The sequence below is a fragment of the Falco rusticolus genome, chromosome 5, assembly GCF_015220075.1.
Source record: "Falco rusticolus isolate bFalRus1 chromosome 5, bFalRus1.pri, whole genome shotgun sequence".
Lineage (NCBI taxonomy): Eukaryota > Metazoa > Chordata > Aves > Falconiformes > Falconidae > Falco > Falco rusticolus.
In genome coordinates, this window is record NC_051191.1 from 76,409,189 (window position 1) to 76,433,398 (window position 24,210).

General features: G+C 37.7%; 1 protein-coding gene across 1 annotated transcript in view; it reads right to left on the reverse strand.

The window, feature by feature from the left end:
* The window catches only part of SCUBE1 (signal peptide, CUB domain and EGF like domain containing 1), a 218,052-nt gene that overhangs the window by 181,146 nt on the left and 12,696 nt on the right, over positions 1–24,210 (reverse strand). Inside the window, exon 3 of the mRNA XM_037390251.1 lies at positions 3,549–3,677. Coding sequence (XP_037246148.1) covers positions 3,549–3,677 — 129 coding nt within the window. The remainder of the gene's footprint in view (positions 1–3,548; positions 3,678–24,210) is intronic.

Here is a 24,210-nt window from a genome sequence, read left to right on the forward strand (position 1 = left end):
GACAAAATGGACCCCAACAGTAATGCCTGGAAGGCCAAAGGATGGGGGAGAAGTAGGAATAGTGTAGTCACATGTTGGGTCACTCTAGCAAATCTTCTGTCCAAGCATGTACACATCCATGGTGCTGTATGAGAAGATGGTTCAGGCAGGGTTTTCAAAATCAACCTGCCAAGAGTTTTATAGGCTTATCTACAAATTCTGTGGAAAGGACATAATTCTATGCAATATCCACTACGGCCCTACTTAATGTGAATACAGACTTAATTTCAGCATGCTAATCAAACATTACATGCCTCTTCTAAGAGGAATATGAACTTGATACATAGAATATATGGCATGGTACCTAACTACAGAACTGTCAAAATTAAGACTGGTAGAGTCCTACAGAGGTTGGGGAGGGGGAGTGAGGAGGGGGGAAAAAAACTTCTGTAGAAGAATGCATTTGAAGGTAAAAACCAAAAAATAAGTGGTTTCTCAAAAAGCAAGAACAGGTGGAAACCAGTGGATTCATCAAAACTTTAATTACTTTCAATGTCTAATATCCTCATGGGAAAAAATCCATATATTTTTGGACTAAATTAACCAAGTTTTACATGTTGTGAAAATTTTCCAAAAGGTTATAGAACTCCTAATTTAAACATGCACAAATACAAAGTTTGGTTTTGATTTGAGACCTCACCACGTCCTTTTAAAAACAGCAAACTGCATTTACACATTTCTGGTAGCATAAGAGAAGGGAAATACAACTAGGCCAGAAGGGAAAAGACTAGAACATCTCCCTTTTTAAAACTGATATTGTGCTACTAGGCACAAACAGGCTATCCCAGCAGCCAGCAACCAGCTACGGACCAAATGAAGACAGAAAAATGAAGTTCTCTCTTTTTGAGTAGTGGTGTTCCAAATCTGTGTTAGCACACAACTGGCAGTTATAGCAATATTTGCATGGCTACTGTCAGGATTAAAAACTGCAGTCTGAGACCTTACAATCAGACATTTTCATCCTTGGTAAACTCATTCACATTTTTAGACTGAGAAAGAGGAGCGTACCTTGATTTCTTTCTCAGTGCCTATAAGTAAAACCAGCTATTTCACTGAGACATATCATTAGCGGCAAATACTCAATCTGCATTTAAGGAACAGGAACTTCCCCAGTCTGTGTTCTCAAAATTAGAGACAATTGCAATCTCTTTCAGTGTGCTAAAGTTGCACACTGTGAGAAAGGGAGCCCTTTGCTAGTATTCCCACTCATCTAGATGTACACTGAACCTCTTCTAGAAATGTGGTTTTAATGATTTTTTGGGTAACACAAGTAATCAGCTCAAAGTAGACCATGAATACAGGCAGACGCCGATTCTACAAAAAAACTGAAAGAACCCTTGGCAAGCTTTGGATTAACACTTTCAACCATAGCCAGATGTTTATACTATTGTGGGGCTTTTTTTCACCCCAAAAAACCCCAAGTGGCTGAATAGAAATCAATGAAAAGAAAACTAGAAATTTGGCTATCTCTGTAGATCCAGCCTATCTCTGTAGATTAGTATGTTTCATGACAGCAGAGCAACAACAAAGACAGCGGGGGTCCAAAAAAATCCAACAGATCTGAATGGTTCATCCTTTAACAGGTCACTTCTTTTGCTGTGCATATTTGCTAGCCTACTTTTCCCTACCACTATGGAAATAATTTTAAAACAAAGTTGAAAATAGAAAGCTGTTTGAAAAAATGTATGTGCACAGTTATTTTAATTCCAAATAGCTAAACTATTTGATTATGTTTGTGTCCTGTTTTGTTAAGAGATACTTATGAACATTAGTATAAATATAGTTTGGTTGGTTTTTTTGAAGAAGTATCGGGCTATTTTTTGTAAAAGAAATACCTCTTGCACAGTTAATCCTTTGACCACCTCAGACTGAGGTAAATAAATCTATCCTAGTCTGTTCTTCAACAAATGAAATTTGGAAGTTTGAGTCAAAAGCTTGTCAATGGTCAGGATATATAACCCATCTGAACAAATATCACTCAGTTTGAATATGAATGTATTAGGAAATAAATCTACTGAAATCTAACCAAATCCTTGCTCAGAAACTCCAGCTGTTCCATAGCTTCAGTGAGTGCAAACTGGTGTTACTGGACTTCTGCTTCACTACCTGATTTCCTGACCTAAAAATCTCAGTTTTTACCAAAGTAAAGGTGCTGTGTGACACAGAAAAAATACCCCCTTTTCCACACAGTTTTATAAATATCACCTTGAAATTAATTTTGGACAGTACTAAACACTGGTCATTGCATTTATATTGGAAATATTGAGAAAGATAATCCCTAGGCATTACAATTTAGCTAAAATGACTACCAAGTAAGCAGGTATGGGAAACTGGACACAGCAGTAAAAGTTCGTTTCCAGGTAACTGGTGTGAAGAAATTTCAAAATAAAACATACACTTTTTTAGCTTATAGAACCATGAAGATGACTAGAAGGCTGGAGCATCTCTCCAGTGAAGGCAGATTGAAAGTGTTGGGGTTGTTCATCCTGGAGACGAGAAGGCTCCAGGGAGACCTTATAGCAGCCTTCCAGTACCTAAAGGGGGCCTGCAAGAAGGCTGCAGAGGGACTTTTTACAAGGGCATGTAGTGATAGGACAAGGGGTAATGGCTTTAAGCTGAAAGAGGGTAGATTTAGATTGGATATTAGGAAGAATTTCTTTACTGTGAGGGTGGTGAGGCACTGGTACAGGTTGCCCAGAGAAGCTGTGGATGCCCCATCCCTGGAAGTGTTCATGGCCAGGCTGGATGGGGCTCTGAGCAACCTGGTCTAGTGGAAGGTGTCCCTGCCCATGGCAGGGGGTTGGAATCAGATGATCTTTAAAAGTCCCTTTCAACCCAAATCATTCTATGATTCTAGGACAAACCCAACCTATTTAAACCAGAGCAATGGGCACAAATCAAAAAAATAGATCCCAAAATCCTCAGACTGCTGAAGCAGTTAAGACCCTGCTCTGAATATGGCTTTGTACAGTTAGTGGACTGTGCCCCTCCCCTTTGTAAACAGCTATTACTGATATAACTGTTTGTTCTGTCCTGTTTTATTGTCCAAATACTCCTTCATCATACTTGCACTTTTAACATTCTGTAATTTATGTTCTTACAGCGTATCCTCGAACTATGTTATCCTACAAGGGAAAAAGAGAGGGGGAGCTCCAAAGATATGACTGGAATTACAAAATTTGCAAGAAACAGACAAAATACATTTAAGTGGACGGGACAGATTCCTTTTCTTAAAAAAAGGAAGCTCAAACATCCAGCACAAGCTTTGGAGGTCCAGGATTTTTTTAGTAATGTCACAGATAGGCAAACTGATTTGAGTATGTTAGGATTATAAGTGCCAGCTTTAAGGGTCTGGTCTAAACAACACTGGATTCAGTAGACAGGTTTGAACTTACTCAGTGTGATCTGGATCAAGTCTTTACTGAAAACATACCAGATAACAAAACAACAAGCAAATCAGACCTTCCTATTACAACCATGAAACAAAACTTTCTGCATTCACTACTTACCAAGACAGTTGTGGCCATCATGGGCTAACATGAACCCATCATAGCATGTACACCTGTAGTTGCCTGGAATGTTGATACACTCGTGGACACAACCCCCATTGTAGAAGTCATTTTCACACTCGTCAATATCTAAAACACAAGAGGAGGGAAAAAAGCTTTTGTAAATGAGAATACTAAGAATACAGAAAAAATTCTCCAACTGAGCACTGTCTTTGAATATATGCAAGTGCATAATCTTTCTATATACTCATGTTGCATATATCAGCTAACAGATGGCTCAGGGAATTACTGACTGAATATATAAGGGTCACATATGACTGAAAAGCAGCAAGCCAATATATAGAACACTCCTTCCCAAAATAATTGTAGCATCATCACAGTAAATAATGATATTTTGTCAAAAATTAAAAAGAAACACCTGATTTTGATATGTTTTTTATATTTATAGGGTAGGTTTGAGGGTTTGTCTTCAAATTAATCAAGCAGACAATGAGCTAAACCTTTGACTTTGTTGTAACAAACAACTATCTGAAACATGCTATTAATATGGCATAAGACAAAAGTATGCCTTGTTTAGCAAAAACATGTCTTCCCCACAAAATAAGCCCTATTATAATTTTCTATATTAATTCACATACAGCAACAAGTCCAATGTTTTTAGAAGGTATGCTAGTATTAGTTTCAGGGTTTTTTTTCATACCTGTATCTGGAAGAATACCATGAATGATGAGAGAGATGCATTCTGCTTCAACTATGAACAATCCTATTATCATCTTCCCTCCCTCATACAAAAAAACCCCAAAATTTCTTCACTCATTCTAGAAAGTGCAAATTCTTTAATACAGACTGTATCTTGGCTTATACATGGAAAGTCAGCATCACATACACATCAGATGATCACTGCTGTGAATCCTCCAGTTGTGCACATCAACCAACTAAAAATATGTAAATTATTATAGACAGCCTCACAGCTTGATAATTATCAGCTCTGAATCTGTGGTGCACTAGACCAAAAACCCCAGCTACTGTCACACTAGACCAAAAACCCTATCTACTGTCCCTATGTTAGACAGTGCATGATAAATGGCTAAAGTAATCTTTTTTAGAAAATCATCTGTTAGTACATCAGAGCTACCCTGGCAGTACATTTCAAATGTGCCTTCCATTGCAGAGCTGGCTGAAATACTTCTGAATTAAGTTCACGTTCACACAGTCCTTTTTTTTTTTTTTTTTAAACTTTTAAAAGTACTCCAGACAAAGCTTTGCTACCTGGTATCATACCCAGCCATAATCCCAAGACAGCAAGGTAGTATGGTAAAACCAGATTCTTCTGAAAAGCCAGCTCAGGCTCTCACCCCATGCCTTCAGCATTTCTGGACCTTGGATTCAGCCTGACTAGATTTGTCCCTCCTTGCGCAATCCTCTGAGAAGTTTGATTTGTCAGAACAGCGACAGGCTTCTTCCAAGTTTTTTTGCAAGCCTTCCCCCTCAAGTTGGAGGTTCCCCCTCCCAGAAGCCTACCTTTAACTCAAAATAGCCAAGGTCTCCATCTACTTCCCTTGAACAGCACTGAAGCCCTCCTTCTACAATCTCCTCAGCAGCTTGAAATAGGAATTAGAAATTTGGCTCTGTCTGCAAAACCAGTTAGCTTTTTTGTAACAGCATTCAGCACACAAAAATGCTGGAAATAAGCTGCAGAAAGGATCTTTCTAACAAAAAACGCAACCTGCTGCTTAAAGGTAAAGCCCCTAGCCTTTCAATCACTGCTCTGTTTCAGAAAGCTCCTGTCCTTTACTAAAATTTCCACCATTAGTTGTGCAAGTGCTGAGCCAGCACAGCCTGGGGATGTGCTCTACCTTCTGGAGTCCAGTATGACAACAAAAAGACACGTGTGTGATTTTTCCTGAAAACAATAACCAGCAAGTCACTTCCTGCATATTGGGCTCATCCTGAACACACCTGCAGTATGGCAGCGCAAAGTCCCCAAGAAGCTGCTCTCCTTTATTTACAGCCCAGGTTCCTGGGTGCATTATTGCCAAAGCATTCCTGTGAGGTTTCCACTCAGCAGATATTTGCAGCTTCCATAAGCATTCATTAATATTTCCAGAAACTTCCTATCATTCTTGGGCTACAGGGACAAAAATAGAACTCTACAGTAATGCCATCTTTTAACAGGCCAAATCAATAATTAAAACATGATTTAGATGTCAGGCCTGTGGGTGTTCCTTCAGGACACTCAGAGAAATAGTAATTTCATTTTAAGATTTGTTCTTAACTTCTATCAAGCGCCGAGTTTCTTCACAAGGGGGAATTCACAAGAAAGTGTTATCAGCTGTTATGTTACTCAGCATCAGACTGCCGATGGCTGATCAATTAATTCCCTTTTTTCAAACAATTAAACAAATAGGACTATTGGTTTAAGTAAGTGATGGGAAAGCCGTCAAAAGGGACAAAAGTCAAAGAAATGTGAAGCCTTTTGAATGTCTACCCCTTACAAAATACTTATTTCTAAAAAGCTGTACTATGATTAGCAGCACAAGGTGCTGATGTAATAAAAATACTTAAGTTCCCATAAGGGTAATCCAACAGATACATAAACCGGGAAAATAACAAAAGGAACAGATTATTTTCATATCTCTCTGAAGGAGTTCCAGTTATGTTAGATTTTGCAAAAGCATTAGAAGATTACTCCTCCCTTTTGTACTCCAAGAGCTGTACGAAACTAGGAGTGGAGCCAAACATTCTACCTATTTTTAAGAGCCATGTTGTTGGGTTTTTGGTGTTTCTCCTCCAAACCCACATGTTATTTAAGAGACTTCACCTGGCAGGCTGACCAGCATTTCTAACTCCAGTTCTGCTAGTAAAACACCAAGGGGATAAGACTGGTGAATTTAATGCTTTATTTTTTAAAACAAAAACAAACAAAAATAACCCACCAAAAGCATGCACAAAGCCTGCGAAGTCCAAAGTTGAACTTTTTTCAAGCTCCAGGCTGCACCAAGAGAAAAGCAGACAATGTGCCTGCAAACAATATGAACACCACCCCATCTTCGCTTTTCAAATACCTAAGAAGGACATTTTTTAAAGGATGCGTCAGTGAAAGTGCTGAACAACTATAATTTACAGAGTATTACACCTGATGTGGCAGGATATGGCTTCCTTAGTAAGCTTAACACAGCGATAAAAGCAATAGGAGTACATTCAAACACCTAAAAACTGCAGGCTTGCTCTTAATTTTATCTATTGTAAAAGCCAAAATTTGCATGGGCCAGCTATGTTAATTTCCTTTTGGTTGGGTCATATCCTATCATTCTTTTTTTTTCCTGTAATTGATAGAATTGGGTGTTAATCAAACTCTTGACTCCAAACACCTCTAACTCAGAAAGTTAACTCTTCCCACTAATTTTGTAGCTGCAACTATCCTTAATGTTGTCTTTCACCATGAGGGAATTACCATAACACAAAAATGAAACAACAGAAACAGAGAAATGTTGCCATCTGACCACGAAATTGCTGTGCTGGATGCAGGTGCATATACTGTTGAATTATCAAGGTTTACTGCAATCTAGCTCTCAATGGGAAGCCTAAAGTTTTATCTACACTGGCAAAATATTTACAAAGCTTTCACTCCAGTAAATTCTGGCTGTGTAGATGGGCAACTCTTGGGGTATTAAGTGAAGAAAACACCTTTAAAAAGTATTGCAATTTCCTCTGTAAAAGGAATTAATTTCATATAGTAGTATAATGGCAGCAATTACAGGAGCCCTGAAAAATAATTAAATGCACCAAAATGATTAAGAAGGTGTAGGGCCATTTATAATTATGACGTAGTCTGCCAAGAACCTATTTGGGCTTACTGTGTTCAAATGAGACAACTCCCAATGACAGAGCTGGATATATGCAACCACACCCTCAGCTCTTGGTGAGATAATTTTGACCATCTCTTTCTGGAACTGTTTTGGGAAATCTCCAAAATCCACTGCTTGTTTCAGAAATTTTAAAGAAAAGAATTTCCAGGAAAAAAAGTCAAGATAAAAAGAAGTTTGCTTACTTGGGTGCACTAGTAACTGTACTGGTTCAGCTATTTGCCAAGGTCAAAGAAGCTTTGAAACTACGTCATAATTCCTTCTGGAAAGCAGAGCTGAATCTTGGTTGCTACAGCCTGGAAATAACTCTCAGCAGCCCTAGGGATGCTCTGCTCTTGTCCTCCTCGATGCACAGCAGTGTTACTTAGAGACTTCATACTATGCAATTATTATATAAGCATCTGAGAATGTTTTGTAAAAAACCTAGCCAAGCACCTGACAAAATCTGAGCATCCGTTACCATGAGGAAGTGCTGTAATTTACAATTGCTGTATTTCAGTTACAGGAAACGAAGTTTGAAGTTGTTCTTTAAGTGACCTAATTCTTTTTAGTCAGAGGGGACCTGTATCCACCTTATGCATACTGGGGTTGATTCTTCTTTCACTATTACAGGTGAAACTGATGCTCTCCCAGAAATTTGTTTCATTTATGTGTTTTGCAACAAAGGGATGGTACTCTCAGAAGTCTTGCAGAGCCAAAAAAAAAAGTACTAAATCTACCTCCAGCAAAATCCATTCCTACTCTTCATTATACCAGTTGGAATTCAATAAGTTCCTGAATGTTCAAAAAGCATTAAAACACATATAACAAAATTTGTCAGCACAGCTACAGATCATTATGGGCAAAACTACTGAAATCAAAATGTCTGCATGGAATTGATGAATTTTGGATGAGTGTCACAACTAAACTGTCACAGAAGCCTTATGGCTATTAACGTGCAAAAGGAAAAATGGCTGAGGCCTGAAAGTGAATGAGCCAAATTCAGCTTTTAGTGTTGAATTCCACAGATTTCTATAAGAAAATGGGAAAGTGTTCATCAGCACAACCTTTATCTTGGCATTTGTCAAGGCCACAGAACCCAACACTCACAGTGCAACAGAAGATATTTGAAATAGCAGTAGGATTGGGTCAAATCTGTGTTCATTTTAAAGGATTTCTTGACTACTAATATGAGGGAAAGATCTGGAGTTCATTTAGTAAACACAAAATTTAAATTGACTTTGAAAGGAATAATTTATGTGCTTGGACATTTTAAAATAAATAGCTAAAGGAAGCTGTCGGCCCACATCAATTTCTTCTAATTTAGAGAACCACAAACAAAACTTAGCACACAGGTATATTGTTGCGACGGAGGGAAGACACAGTCACTCAATATGAGTGATCAGCAGACTTCCTTTATTGTCTCTTACAGTCACCTTTTATGCCTTCTTATAATTAGCTCATACATATTACAAAAGTTAAGCTCATTATTGGTTAGTTGCCTAAATACCAAGCCCGCCCCTAGTTTCTCTTCTGTAGTTATCTGTTCCCACCTGCAACATTCTTTTCCCACCAAAATCTTCCTGTTATTGTGTAACAAGGACAGCCAAAGACAGTGTATTTTGCTTTACTTCAGATAAGCTGAGAGCGATGTGCATTTTTGTCCAGCCAGCTGGACTATGTCTATGTGACCCTTTTCAGCTAGCCAGTTATCCACAGTATATTATGCAGATCCGGAATATTTCCTAAAGGAGCTTTATCAATAAAATAGCTAGAAAAATATGTATTGAAGTTTTTGTAAGTGCATCTTGATGGATAAATCCACATATGTATTCAGTATCTGAAAATAGAAATATTTTGGTGTTCATCTTTTCCTATTTATCTAGCCACTTTAAACAAAATACTGTCAAAGAGGCATTATGGAGACAGTAAGTAATGTTGTCCTTACAAACTTGTCAACAAAGAAACTGTTTTTATCTTCCTGCTCCATGAGAGGCTGCTGCTAGCCCCCTACAGAGGACAAACAATACCACTTGCAGAACTATCTATTATCAGTCATCTTCCACTAAAAAAGGTCATACTACAGTTCTGCAACTGCAGCATGTTGCCTGCTTATCCAGAACTTCCATGCAGCAAAGGACATTGCAAAATGCTAGCACACATCTTTCCACATGGTAATAATTTGCACAGTTACAGCTTTTCTCTTTAAACCCTCCAAAAATTTTTACTGATTCTTTACTGAGTTTTGGTCACTGTTCCTCTCAGGACTAACGCACTAACCTTGTTTCCACAGAGAGACACAGGGAAAAGCCCCACTCTAGGTTCCATATCCTGCACAATTAAGAACAGAGCTCCAGTCCAAAAGAGCTGTCTTCCTCACTGCACAGTTTTATGCAACCCTGATCTCAGATGCTTGGGAAAGAAATGACCTTGTAATAGCCAAAGGTGAAATGCCTCAAGGTGAAATCCCAGTCCTACAGAAGTCAAGAGATATTTTTGCCACTGGCTTCATGGAGCCAGGAAGACACATTTCCTGGGAGTCACAGTAGAGAGATACACAAGACAGAATCAGCACTTAATTTTCTTGTTCCCACTTCCAACTCAGAACAAGCAGCAGCATAGCATCAACATCATTACTTCACTTTTAAGGAAACAGGCAGAAATGCAGTCACATACACACTGACAAGAATATAAACAAGTTCCAAGTCCTGGATCATAATCTGATCAGCATCTTATTCTTGTTAATGACTGGATTTGGAGACTGTAAAGGCCATTCAAACAAATTAAAACCAACATGGAAGTATTTATATATACTCTGTTTCTTTGGCTGATTCTACGTTTAATATACTTTCAGCAGTTACACACCCACACTGGATAACCTGAACCTAAGGCATTTGTAGTTCTCTTATGCTGCACTTCTCTTAAGGGAACCAGCTCTAAAGGCCAGAAAAAAAGCTCACACACAAGTTAAAGACCATTTTGGTTAAGTGCAGGCCAAATTTGCCAAAAGTTCAGCTCTCTGGAAAGCATTCAACCTTAGCAAGAATACTAACTGACTAGATTCTCAAGAGGAGTTTAGCATCAGCATATTTCCACATGTTCAAAATTATCTGAAGTCCACATAGCTCTCCTCTTAGAATTTTACAAGTTGATCCAGCTAGATGTATGAAGAAACAGCTGGGAAAATGTTACCAACTCCACTCAACCTGACCTGCTGAAATACACTTCCACTGTGAATTTTGTGATAGCAGAATTCGGCATCTACTCCAAGTCCAAATTTTGTGAAGAAAATATTGATGTATCAAGATTAATTCAATTTTTTTCTACTCCAAACAAAACATTAAGCTTCATCTCAGAGTGAAGTCCTTTTCTGAAAATTCCCTCCCATGAAAAGCTTCGTAAGTCAATTTTTCTGTAAGAGAAAACAAATTAAAATCTATCATTTGTTACTGCTGGTTCTTCCTGTGAGACTTTATTTTTGACTCATAAATGTTAACATCTTTATTCTTTAGATGCTGTGACCTTGGAAATGTTACGATCTAATGAATCAGAGGAACACACAGTGCAGTTTTTACAGCTTTCAAGTTGTCCTGATGTTTTCAAGACCCTTGTGCAGAAGAAAACTGTAAAATTTGATAGCCATTAGGACTACTCTGAGAGCCAAGGTCAAGGGTGAACAGGCTGGGAATAAGGTAAAAGCAGAAAAAACAGCCTGATGTTTCTCAGTGGAGAAAGGAAAAAGAACAGGTACAACAGGTTGTTTATCATGAGGTTTTTTCAGTGTAAATCACTCAAGAGCCTTTCCATTGCGGGCACTGCCCTTCCAATGCATTTCCCATTAGTGCATCCACAAAGAAAAAAAACTAAATCCAGTTTTACAACTTCCTTCAAAAATGTCACAAACCCCTATTTTCCGGTATGGAAACAGCAGTAAAATGAAAATTCCATGCCAACATAGCAGAGATGATTTGGATGCAACCTATGGTATTGTTGGGATGCTTTTCTGAAAGCCATTTCATTCAGTTTCCAGAAAACATCAAGTACTTTGTAGCAGTTTTACTTGTTCCCTTTTCTTCTGTGATGGTTGAGCATTAAAGTACATGTCTGAAAACAGAGGGGGAAAAAGTGGAATACAAACCAAACCACATAGAGGTATGTGAGGCAGGTTAAACAGCACATACATTTTAAAAGTGTGAACAGCTTCATATTTACAACTATCTTCCCTAAAAACATTTAGGATGCATTTAGCAGGTAGATGAGACATCATCCCATTTATCACTGGCTGTAGGATGGGACATTTTACTTTCTATTTGTTTAATATTTTTTTCTCTGACCACAATTACTATCTCCTAATTTTAGAGAAAGCACAGAGGCACCTATCGCAGATCCTTATTTTGTCCTGTGTCTGAATTTGTTTCCTATTATTACACTGATCACAGCAAGCACGAATCAAATTGCCAAGTTGCAGAGAGTAAGGATAGCTTTGTGTAAGGGTCATTTTCACTGCTCAGGAAAATATAGACAAGCTCTCAGACACACAAGTCCTTCTCTAAGGAAGCAACAGAATATGGGAACTTCTGAGTTCATCAGCTGTAGAAAACATAGGTGTGTTTAACACTTGTTATTTTGCAGATTTTAGTTAATGATCTCCAAATATTGTTTATCATACAAAGGGAGAATTAAAGAGTAACAGTTAAAGATTCTAGTGGCTAGACAGTGTCAAGCACCCAATGCTGTAAGAATTCAGCTGACCCAGCTCACATATTGTTAAATGAAACAAGGCAATAGATTGTGAAAAACCAAACTTGCTGCAGTAGCTGAGTGTTTGAGATGACCATCATGTTCTTCATTTATTGATAAGAAATATGGTCTCTGGAGACTCCCTTCCTTATATTTTTCTTAAATTCACCTTCCCTTCCTCAGTTTCCTGTCTCTGTTCTCTTTCCTGTACGTTCCCTCCTTGCTTCAACTCCTTGTTCAAAAAAAGAGAACATTTTTAATGGCTGCACATTGATATGTCAAAAAACCCTGTCAACAGACAAAAGAATCTACCCCTTTCATTCATTCTTGCAGGATGCCTGCAATTCAAGGCAAGTATTGCACATGTACTTTGCCAACGGAAAGTTATCACTGAAGTACAAGGGAATAAAAAAATACTTAAAAATATAAAAAAAAACCACAGAAACTGAAAGCTGAGATTCTGGGTGCACTTGATCCAATTTGCCAGCCATCTAAATATTCTTTATGGTGGCATGCTACACTCCAGGAACAGAAATGGAGAGATCAAATAGATGACATGGAACACTCTTCATTTAGGACCATACAGTTTTTGACTGCTTAATTGACAAGTCTTCCTACTGCATTAACATTAGGCTTATATAGCATTTTTTATCTACAGTACCTTTTGGGGATCTAAAACCTTTGGACAGCTACAGTCACTTATGGAAAAAATAATTAAGCAGAGTTCTTTCCCTGGGGAACAATGTATTTTCTCTTCATAAACCTGAGTATTATCCCTATGTGACATTTGCCATCTCAATCGACACAATGGAAACTTACCTGGGACCATTCCAGCTCCATTCATAGTTAACACAGTATTTTTCTAGATAAAACCAAAATGATTGTTATCCTGCATTATGTATCTTGAACCCTTGATTAGAGTTTGTTGTGGTTTGACATTTTTCTTAATTGGTGTTTAAACAGATTAGCTACAAGTTCTTTGAACCACAAGTGAGATACCCAAATAAAGATGGATACCTGCAGAGCATCTAACAGTTTCAGAATGTGTCTTTATTTAGTAGCTGCCATACCCGACAAACTCAAGCAGAGATTTCCTGTTCACAAGCTGTTATGAATGTGAAACATGACATTTGACAGCGTTTTTCCCAACAGTTCTAAATCACAGCCATTTCTACCACAATTCCCTTTTTTAATATAATGGGAAATGTTTGATTCCACATGTAATCTTGCAAGTTCCTGGAGATCTAATGGGAGAATATTTTTGTGCACCTTGCTGCCACACCTGGTGTGCACATATCCTAATGATTATCATTTCAGTAAGTCATGGCAGGAAGTTATTCCTAGATCTTAAATTGAAATATGCATCTAAAATTCGAGGGAGAGTTTTAAAACAGTGAAACTAGCTCATTGATACAGAAGGGATCTCCCTCATTCTGAGACTGTGTACCTTCAACCTCCCTTTGCATTTAATTTTTAAATTTCTGTCCATTGACAAAAGGAAACAATCCCAAGCTTCAATTCTGAAATAAATTTATTACCTGTCAGTGGATGAATATTCACTTATTTTCTGTGGTCCTTCATGTGGGAGAAAAGAAGGTGGCTATTCCTTCTTGCTCATTTCAGAACAAGTCAGTGGCAGATCACATACAGTAAAATAGAAGATTTCTTGGTATCATATAGCACATGCTGTAGTCCCTGGCACATTAACACTACTTCAGTTTCAGACTGAGATAGGTAAGGCCACAAGCAGTATGAGAGGCTATATAGCAGTGGTTTTCAACCTTCTTGGATATGAGAAACTGTTGCTTTCCAGCAGAGGCTTAAATTCTTGTATAGCAAATTTATGTCTTCTGACAGCAGGCTTACCTTTTCCAAGTATTTTTCCACATATGCTTTAGCAGTAGTCCTTGGGCTACTGCAGATCCTGGCTGAGAACTGCTCTGCTGTGCTAGCTAACTACTTGGGAAATATAATGTAATTTATATCATGTAGGATTTGTAAAATGTAAGGCTTCCTGTCATCCTGTATTACTTGTTCAAACTCCCTGCTTCGCATGGGACACATACCAGACATCAATTTTATCAGCCTACAAAAGTTGTATGAGAGTATCATACAACTAGCCTATCTATGAGCAGAGCAACTTTGCATTATGTACACTGTTGTGCACTGCCATGAGAGAATCACTGCACATACTCAAATGATCTGTTCAGGGCTGCCTTTCATTTCATCGCTTAGTAAAGTCATGGGGCTGCTTCTAAACTGGATACACAGGGGATCCATGGATTTGTGTCCTGTGACTAGGCTGGACCTAATAGTTAAGAAGTTCAAGAAACCAACTCTGCCTATTATTTTGTCACCTGTTCCCCAACAGCAAATTCATACAGTTCCCCAACAGCATCCTTTATGAAGTGAAGGCCTCCCAGGATTTTGGTTTAAAGAGAACAGCAAGGAGCAGCCTGTAAGGACACTCTTAAGTCCTTCACAAGTATGAACGCCGTAACTCCCCATCTATTAAACACAGCTGACTGGAGGATAACTTGGATCCTCGAAGCACAGATTCTTCTTTGTTTAAGAATCACTATGTTTACCTTTTCTGTAAATAGTTTTTCCAACTATAGAAGTGTTTATCTGGACTAGGAAGGTCCACATGATGGTAGAGCAGCTATAACATACACAAAATGTACTGAAAAATAACAGTATGGATATTCATTAAAATTCAATGTTAATAGAAGTCCCTCACACCTCATGGTAATTAAGACTCTCAATATATTAACTCTTGCCAAAGTTAATCAATACCAGCATGTTGCATAACTTCCAATATCAACCATTTTACATTCCACTTTTCTTATCCAGGACATAGTACTAGGGTTTTCATAATTTCCTTCTCTTTTCTATAATGTTGTGCACCGATAGTAAGTCTGCCTAAAAATTATTTCAGTGCTCCATGCTAGACACAGATGCATTATCTGTATTTAATTTAAGTTTTCAGGAGAGTGGTAAGTATTAAATTTTCTTATGAGTCCTTTGCAGGGCTGTGGGTACTCAACATCATTAGGAAACAAACAAGAGTAACTAAGCTGAGATGACCCCACATTTAAGAGAAATGTCTCCTTTATCAGCTTGATACATTTGCTTCAAACAGATCTGATAAGATGCAACCAAACAGAAATTAGATCAAAGATGTGAAAAATTATTTTAAATCTGAGATTTGTTTACAAAACACTCAAGCTCATTTTTGTCCAGCACCCTTCAGCTTTGTGTACTGTGTAGAAGGTTAAAAAGTTATTAGGCTACAGATTTTGTTACTATGCAAGAGTTAAAGATGATCAAGTCGTATTTTACTCCTGTAATGACAAATACAACTTGTCACAGAATTGTGTTTCAGAATCTCAACTTTCAGTAAGTTAAACCATATTAAACCCGTGATAATAAGGATAATACCATAAACATGAACAGACACAGAGCACTATCTAAAACAGTTTACAGCTCCAAGAGCTGTTTCAACCAGAAGTCAATGGATTTGGGAACTGTACAATGATGAAAAGTGGAACTCTTTTCAAGATGCCAAAACATTTGACAATTTTGCTGCACAACTTGGAATTCTGGCACAGCCTCTCAGCTTCTTAAACAACAATTCTATCTCCATGATGTGTAAAGTACCTGCCATGTAATTTTGTTTGGGTGCACAGACCAAACATTTTCCATTTTTTGAAAGTGCGGCCCTGGCCAGTATCAACAAGAAGCCCTAGATGCTGTTGTAGTAAATCAATGAAAAAGGGGATTGTTTTCAAACAAATATTAACATACTTTTTGGATTCAAGCTTTTTATCCCTGAACCAGAGAACCTTGTCCTACTGTTACACACTGACAATTCTAAAACTTTTATTCACAAAGAGAGTTAAACAGTTATGATGTAGGCTCTCCTCAGCCTTCTAAAAAGCCACACAATCGGTCTTGTGATCCAGAACTCTGTTTATTCACCAGAAACAAGTAGTAACAGAGAAAATCTGAAAACCAGGAGTAAGCAGCCTTTGGTTTTCGACCTGTGGATGTGTAACAATTGCCCAACAGAGACACAGATCTACAGATAGTGAATGCCAGGATGCAACCCATCAGCTTTTCCATCATTACCCTCTATGGACTCCTCAGAACATTGCCTGGACTCTTTAGCCACTAGAGTAGTAAGCAAGAGCAGGAGCTCTCTGAACAGGAACTAACGAAGTTACACGCTCCTGTTTTCCTGGCACACAGGGGTGAGGGTTAGACAAGGCCAGGACAGGCTGTACAAACACCTACTCCATCGTGAGGAAAATATAAGAAAAGTGATAAGGATGAAAATTAAAATTCAAATGTGGAAAACATCATTGCTGACCTGAGAATCATCAAATATTTTCAATTATAAGCTGCGCTCACATCTGATATTTGGACATGAAACAAAGAAAGCAAACAGATGCAATCTTTTTTAAGCCAAGAAATTATACATTTCTGTTCCAGTGTTCAAATATCCTGTACTAGAAAGCACACACAGCTTCCAGCACCGTTAATACTATTCAGTGAAAAAAGGATGAAACTGCAGATATGGAAACAGTCACGGGCATTTGCTGAAAACTGAGAAGAGCTCATATTCATAGCCTGGAAATTTTCCTTTGGTAATTTCATGTAATTATATTTGTTTGTTAGGTTGACTAGAATGTTAGGTAGAAACAACCAAAGAATGCCTACAACTTCTGTGTGGTATTAAAATAATAATATGCATTTGACAGAACACACCACAGAAAGCCAGGCAGTCTAATTATACTCCCTCCTCTCTGACAGTAGAAGGATAAAAGTGGATAAATTTATATAAATATTTGTTTAGTCCTGTAGTTATTCCCAAGACTCTCATTTAGATGATTTCTCATGAGATACCTTTTACAGCAATGCTATTTTATTATGCACAGATAAGCAAAATGCAGCAGTCTCTTGACTAAACACTTGATTAACAACCCAGTAAACAGTTAAACAGTTTGTTGGGGTTTTTTTGTGTTTTGTTTTGTTTTTAATTGGATAGTACATCTGATATAAAACTAGAGATTAGACAAGTCACTTTCTGAATTCATGATTCCCCATGCTTCTCCTTCCTCCTTCCCATCTTTCTAGACAGCCACTCTTTTAAGGCTGTAGGGGGTGTATGTTCATAGTATTTTTAGGATATATAAACAGAAGTCCAGAAGATAACGTATTACGTCCTCCTTGGTTATCCATTTAAGTGTCCATTATTTTTTTAAAATTTATTACAAGTTATTAATTACAAGTAAATTAAAGTTTAACATCCATTAAGTGTCCATACAGGACACCAAGGCCTGACTAATTAACTCACCCATGATTAATACAGAACTTCACCCTCAGTAAAAGGTTCAAAAGGAAATAATAGGGTTATGGATGTTTATTCATGGCACCTGGTTTAACAATGTAAGCATCTAAATTTAGGTTAAACATCCAGGTCAAGCTTTTCAAAGTACCTATTCATTTTTCACAATTGACTTGAGACTTTCCTTAACAAAATCTCATTTTCAGAAAAGTGGGAAGGCCAGTCATTCTGAAGATGAAGTTAGCTGCCAAACCAAAACTTATTATTTGGTTTTTTAGGGTTTGGCCATGTAGAGAAACATGATGTGAGATGAGAGGCTGAAAAGAAACAGGTATATATGATTACCTGTTCCTGTACAATTCTTTTCCAGTATACTGAGCATGGCTAACCACCTATCTACTAGTCATGGGTATTGCAAATCAGCTGTAGAAGCAAACATACTCGTTTTCCATTCCTGTTCCGAAAATGCCACTAAGCACAGCGATTTGAATGAAACTTCTGGCTCAAAATGCCTCTAAATCTCTAGCTGCATTCTTCCACATCCCATTTTTTATAATCTATTCTAAGCATCCACTGTTGGCCACTGTCAGAGACTGCACATCAAGGTAGACACACCTTTAGTCAAACTTGGTCTGGCCACCTTACACACTTTGATATTACAAGATAAATACACATAGGTTATATAGCACAGGAGGGATCAGAGTTCTTTGAACCTACTGTAAAGACCCCTGATTTTACCCTCCTGTAATGGGTCTAATTTAATAATCTTTGTATGCTCCATCAGCACAGAACACACAACAAACTGGACTATAAGGAGTAGTTCTAAAAAATACTTAAGGGGTATTCCAAAGATCTGGTAATTAAGCAAATGAGACTGACATTCAAGAATGTCTGTCCGTCTCCACAACTGGCACAAATGACTTTTCATAGAAGTTACTTCTAGGTGCATATAAAGGTCTATCAGGCTTAAGTCTAAAGGACTCTTCATTTGCATGTAGTTTATGCAAGCAGTCAACTTCGCTACTGGAATTAAAATCAATGTAATTTAAACAAAGGTACAATCACATAGTCTAGCCGTGCTTCCTGAGTAGGATGCACCAAGAAAAGTCTTAAGGCTGAGTCCTAAGAAAACAATTAAAAAATAAATTTTTCCTAAAATAAAGTTGGGGGTGTGTGTGTGTGTGTGTGTGTGTGTGTGTGTGTGTATTTTGGCTTTTTTTACCTATATATCCGTGCTGGACAGGTGGGGGCCTGTTTAAAATTAAAGAGTGAAAAATTGTAAAACTGAAACTGGAAGGATTAATTTCATCACAATCAAATTATTATCTATCAACTTAAAAATCCTCTGTCCTGGTTAAATTCAAAGCACAGTTAAATACAGAATATTTTCCATTACTTTCAATGGACTTTGAATCTCACAGCTGCAGATTCTTTGGCCCAGATACATCTTATCCAGCTTTACACACCTACATTGTAAATGTCCAGATCTGTGTTAGACTATTATTTTCAGGACATGATTTATCTGACCTATTTTTTTTCCCCAGTAATACAAGGCAAACTGCAATAAGGAAATTCCCATTTCTCTCCACCAATTATAAATGGAAAGCAAGGTGAACAGCTTAAGTGTACTCATCTGTACTACTGAGATCCGTATTTGGGCAGATGAAATCCACCCTTTGTCCTCTTCACCCCTGAAATGAAGAGAACCCTACCAGTACACCAAATGCTCAATAGATAGAGCCAGGGTCTCCCTCCCTGTGTAACAGACTTCATTTTTACTGGAAGTTAGGTTTCAGGAAGGAGTGCAATGTAAAGGCCATAATCAACAGTCTGAGCATAATTTCAATGTTAAAACTAAATAAAATATAGGATGTATTATGAATGGTTCTAAGTGTTCACTTGAGGATAGAGAAATTCAAGAACCTAATGCTTGTACCGATTCACATGTTAATTTTCTAACTTGTGACCCCAGAAAACTTTTAAAACAAAGTGTAGCAACATATTTTCAAATTACTACAGGAGAAGTAAAGTAATCCCACCCCCCACCAGTCAAACAATTTTACAGCCAGCAGAAGGCACAAAACCACATGGAAGAGATATTTTTAATTAAGTGCAATATAAGGAGAATAATGGTTACTCATATTCAGTCTAAACAATTATTGTCAAAAGGGCCTTAGCATTTTAAAATAAGCCATTTAAGAAAGGCTTACTGTTATAAACATAGGCTGTTTCCGATTATAAAGTAGAGCTTTTAATTAAGATAGTAAGGCCTAATTCAAGCTATAATTTGGTTCCTTTAGTTAGCAAATGTCTATTAAAACTGAGCAATTAAGGTTAAATGGGTTGAAGCATTTAAAGCACTCCCTCCTGCTTCAAATACTATAATAGAAAAGACCATGTCAGTGACTAATTCAGACCAGAAGACATGTATTTCCCTTAAGTTTTATACTTCCTTGTTGATCATAAAGTTTACTGAAGAAGAATCCATTGGTAAACTAGATTTTCAGTGGAACGTAACGTTGTTATGTTTGTATGTTACAGCTTATCATGCATAATTTAAAAAACAAAGTATAAAATAGGAATTCTGTAATTGTATAAATATAGTATAAAGTTTAGTCCTATTATGGCTTTTCTTCCTTAATTTTATATAGTTCAGTAATAAGAATATGTAGTAAACTTCCCAGTAGCATATTTCTCCCTTTTTATAGTTGTGTTCATACTTGACATAATGGTCTTAAGTGTGTATGTTTTGTGTGTGTACTTCTGACAGATAAAGGTAGAAGCATACTACGATTTGCATTACTTACATGAGCCGCCTTTCAAAGCATGCCCACCTCACCTTCCACTTCCCATTTTCACAGCTTCTTCAGAGACTGAAATACTTTATGCCTGGTCTCATCTTTGAGATCAAGTCATTTTAGCAAGTTCAAGCAAAATCAGCTGAGCAAGCCTGAAGCCTGCTATTTCTGAGGGCAAGACACAAACCCACACATACCCCTGCCCAGCTGTGACAGAGCCCTGGTCCAGCAGGACCCTCTAGTAACACCCACGCCCAAACAGCAAACCTCTCATAAGTTTTCTGGACTCCTCAAGACTCTCCACAGGCACACAAATCTTGCCTATATAAATCAGATAACGTGATCAAGACACCAGGCTGTCCTTTTCATTAAACATGAGACCTAGAGAATATGCTGTGTGCAAACAGCATCATTCAGGTGGCTTCACAAATACAAACACTGGGACTTTCCGCAGTGAATGGCAACATTAACAGACACATGCTAGTCCTTCCAGAAAGCATCCCTTTCAGACCTCCATCCCTTGAGTCCAGCCTCTTGCTAACTCAGGCAATTATACCATGTCATCCTGCTCAGGATAAGGATTGATATTGTCTTCCCATTGCAAAGTAGGCTACAGCAACTGCCTGTTACCTTCCATACAGTTCACCAAAAATACTTGCCTTAAAAACATCTAAAATTTACCACCAGTGCCTTATCACAACATAAATATTCATGGTAATGACTAAAAGCCTTTCAGCATAAGCAGTACAGGAACATATTCTAGTAACTCTGTTCTATTCAGATACAAGCTAACATGCAAATATACAAGTTGGAATTTCTCAGGATACCTAAATATATTATGATATACCATAATAAAGGTTTTCTGAAGGAATGTGGGCACACACAGGTATTCATGTATGTGTATGCAGTCACTTTGTGCAACAAAGTCCAGTGAAACAACTCAGAAATGTGCACTGGAAACTTGTATTAACTTGAAGTAAATTATGTCAATAAGCTATTCTAGAAAATGATGCAATTGCTGCTGCTATCCTGAATAGATTTGTGTATTCCCTATTTAGAATAAATGCTAAAGCTTTTGCATTTTGCTTCATAAGACCACATGATACAGTCAACTGATTTTTTTTATAATGCAGTTCTCACACTTCCCTCAAGAAAAAGAATTTTTAAAAGATTTCAAAACAGAAACAGTGAAAGGATGTAAAGTGCCAGAAGCATAAAGAAGAGAAATCATTTTATACAGGTTTAGAAGTGACTGTCAACACAAAATTTAAGTGACAACACCTTGGGTTTTATCTGTATCACTAAAAAAAGTTGCCTCCTAATCAACTGGAATGGTTAACCATACTATAAACAATTTGAGGGGGTTGCTTTCATTGTTAAAGCTTTTGAGAGAACTGTAATAGAAAAGTTCTTCTATTCTGCAGCCATAATCTCCTTAGATGTACAATTGTCTGTATACAGGATAAGCTGCTTCCATTTTCACATAGTGAAACAGTCCATACCAAATGAAGCTGACTATACCCAACCAAACCATTTTAGTCTTCAGGTTTTTATTTCAGGAAAACAGGCCAAGTTTGTCTATTCCTGCATTATACTCACTCATTCCCTGGCTCCCTCTTACAAGTCAAAACAGTCAGAGGTCAGAGTAATTCTGGCACCCTTCCTTCCTTCATTTACTCCTTGCACTCTGAATATGTCTACACACTCCAGTCTGAATAGAGGTAAATTCTCTTTCTGAGGAATTGAAGCCAAGCAAAAGACACAGGGCTCTGCTTTTGTCTGCCCTCCTGTAGCCAAATAGTTCACAGCTTCACTAGTGAAGCAATCTCATGGCTTTGGGTCAGTCTGCAACACAGGCCAAGCGAGACTGCCTTTCTCCCCAGCATGCCCATGCAGACAAAGCCTCTATGAGGGCCCTTGGGAAAATCCTGCTACAGTCAGAAGCAGGAGCAAGCACTATGGAGCACCTGCCTTTCCAGGTATACTGACACCAGTATTAAGGATCAGATGTGCTGTATCATTGTGCAAGCAACAGACGAGCTGCTTTCAGAGAAAAGTGGCACGTGGGGGTAAGGACGTGAGAAGAGGAACTTTGATCATATTTATCTTTAGACAGGCTGGAATGCATCAGAAAAATGGAAATTTCTAAATAAAATCAGACTTTGGTGCTGTGTAGTTAAATAAAAATACAGGCATGTCTCCAAGTCACAGTTTTTACAGAGTCCTTTTCCAAAAAAGTGTAGCAAACAGGAATGTGCAAAAAGAATAAAGTCACAACTCTACTCCATAGATACTAACATCATACAGGTATGAAGTCAGATACCAAATTCCTCCTACATATGTGCTGCCAAACAATTTAGATATGCATTACCTATGATCCCCATTCAGCACAGTAAATACCCACTTACTTCAACCACTTTTTCACTGTACCAGGGAGACAGCTTGCCTGAAAGTTGTGAATATAGCCTCTGCTTCCAGAAATTAAATCAGAACAAAGGCACTTTAGTGCAATTTCCCTGTAACAGCAAGAACCAGAATGCACAGCAGTTACATCCTGTAGTACCATTTTCAGCAATGATATGTTCAATAAATAACTACTCCTGCAAAGGTTCCCATTCTTTGGTCTCTGAAGCACAGTCTGCAGGAACAGCCACCTCCTCCATCCCCGAAAATATTAATAATCACCATATCAGTATTATACATCACTCTCCCCGCCCCAGTTAAAATTTTGATGTTCTGTGAGCGTGATGCCTTGTGAAACATAAGGACTGACAGTAGTTCATGCAGACTAAGGCATGGGAACAATGGTATGCAGAGTTTAGCAATCTCAAGCCGAGAGTAAATTACAATTGGCTTTTATATTTTCTGAGATAACAGTTCATCTGCTTAACAAATTGATTATAGGAGTCAGGATGATCTGAAGGTCATTTCATTTATTTAATATTTCTGATTCTATCTTTGGCAGCTGTACTGTGAAACATCAGCAGCAGTTGTGAAAGCATGGTCTTGAATTTGATATGTTATCTATGGGGCTTACAGCATCAAACAAACTGCTCATGCGTTAAGCACCAAGTTCAGGTCTAAAGCACCTGGCAAGATGAAGGTCTTACATCAGCTTATTACATGATCGAGATTTTTTTTTCCTATTGCTTGGTCACTGAAGAAAAAAACTGTGATCCACAGCTCAAGAGAAGGAGCACTGTAAAGTAAAATAAGACAGTATCTTCAATTTAATAAAGCACTTAAACAGAATTACTTTTAAAGGGTAACAACTTCTTAAGGTTAAGCACATGCTCAAGTACTCTGATGAACGAAGGCCTTTGAACAAAACAACTCTTCAAATTGTAATGTAAGTGTATTCCTTCTGCTGAACGTCTTAAATGTATAGAAAAGTCTTGAAATTTCAAGGCAGTCTGTTAGACCCTATCTTCATTTTCTTATAACTGCCAAACTGTCATGTATGGGCTAGAATTTTTCATGCAAGGTGTCTGCTTTAAATCAGGTCTTTTTTTTTAGCTGAAATTTAAAACAAATATATACATGCTAAAACAAACAAAGAAAAAACCCCAGAAAGTTGGCTTTTTTATAAAGTAATTATATGGAAAATTCACTGCTTTGCTATATTTAAAAAACCCCTCCCCCAATTACTTGAACAGATTTCATGCTCTCGGATTTTGTTTCCTCTAAGGAGGCAGGGCGTTACCTGTTAGTAGATCTCTTGGGAGTGAAAAAGGTGGCTAAATTACAGCTGAAAACTCATCAAACCAAAAATATCCAGTTAAAAAATCATTAAAAAAAAAATCATAATCAAATAAATTCACAAGCTCAGCAGGCATCTGTTGGAATTCAGATAGCTGAAGTTCCCAAAATGTCCTTCGCAGTTGGTGTTTTTCCAGCCTTAGGCTGTAGTTTCACAACACAATGACTCC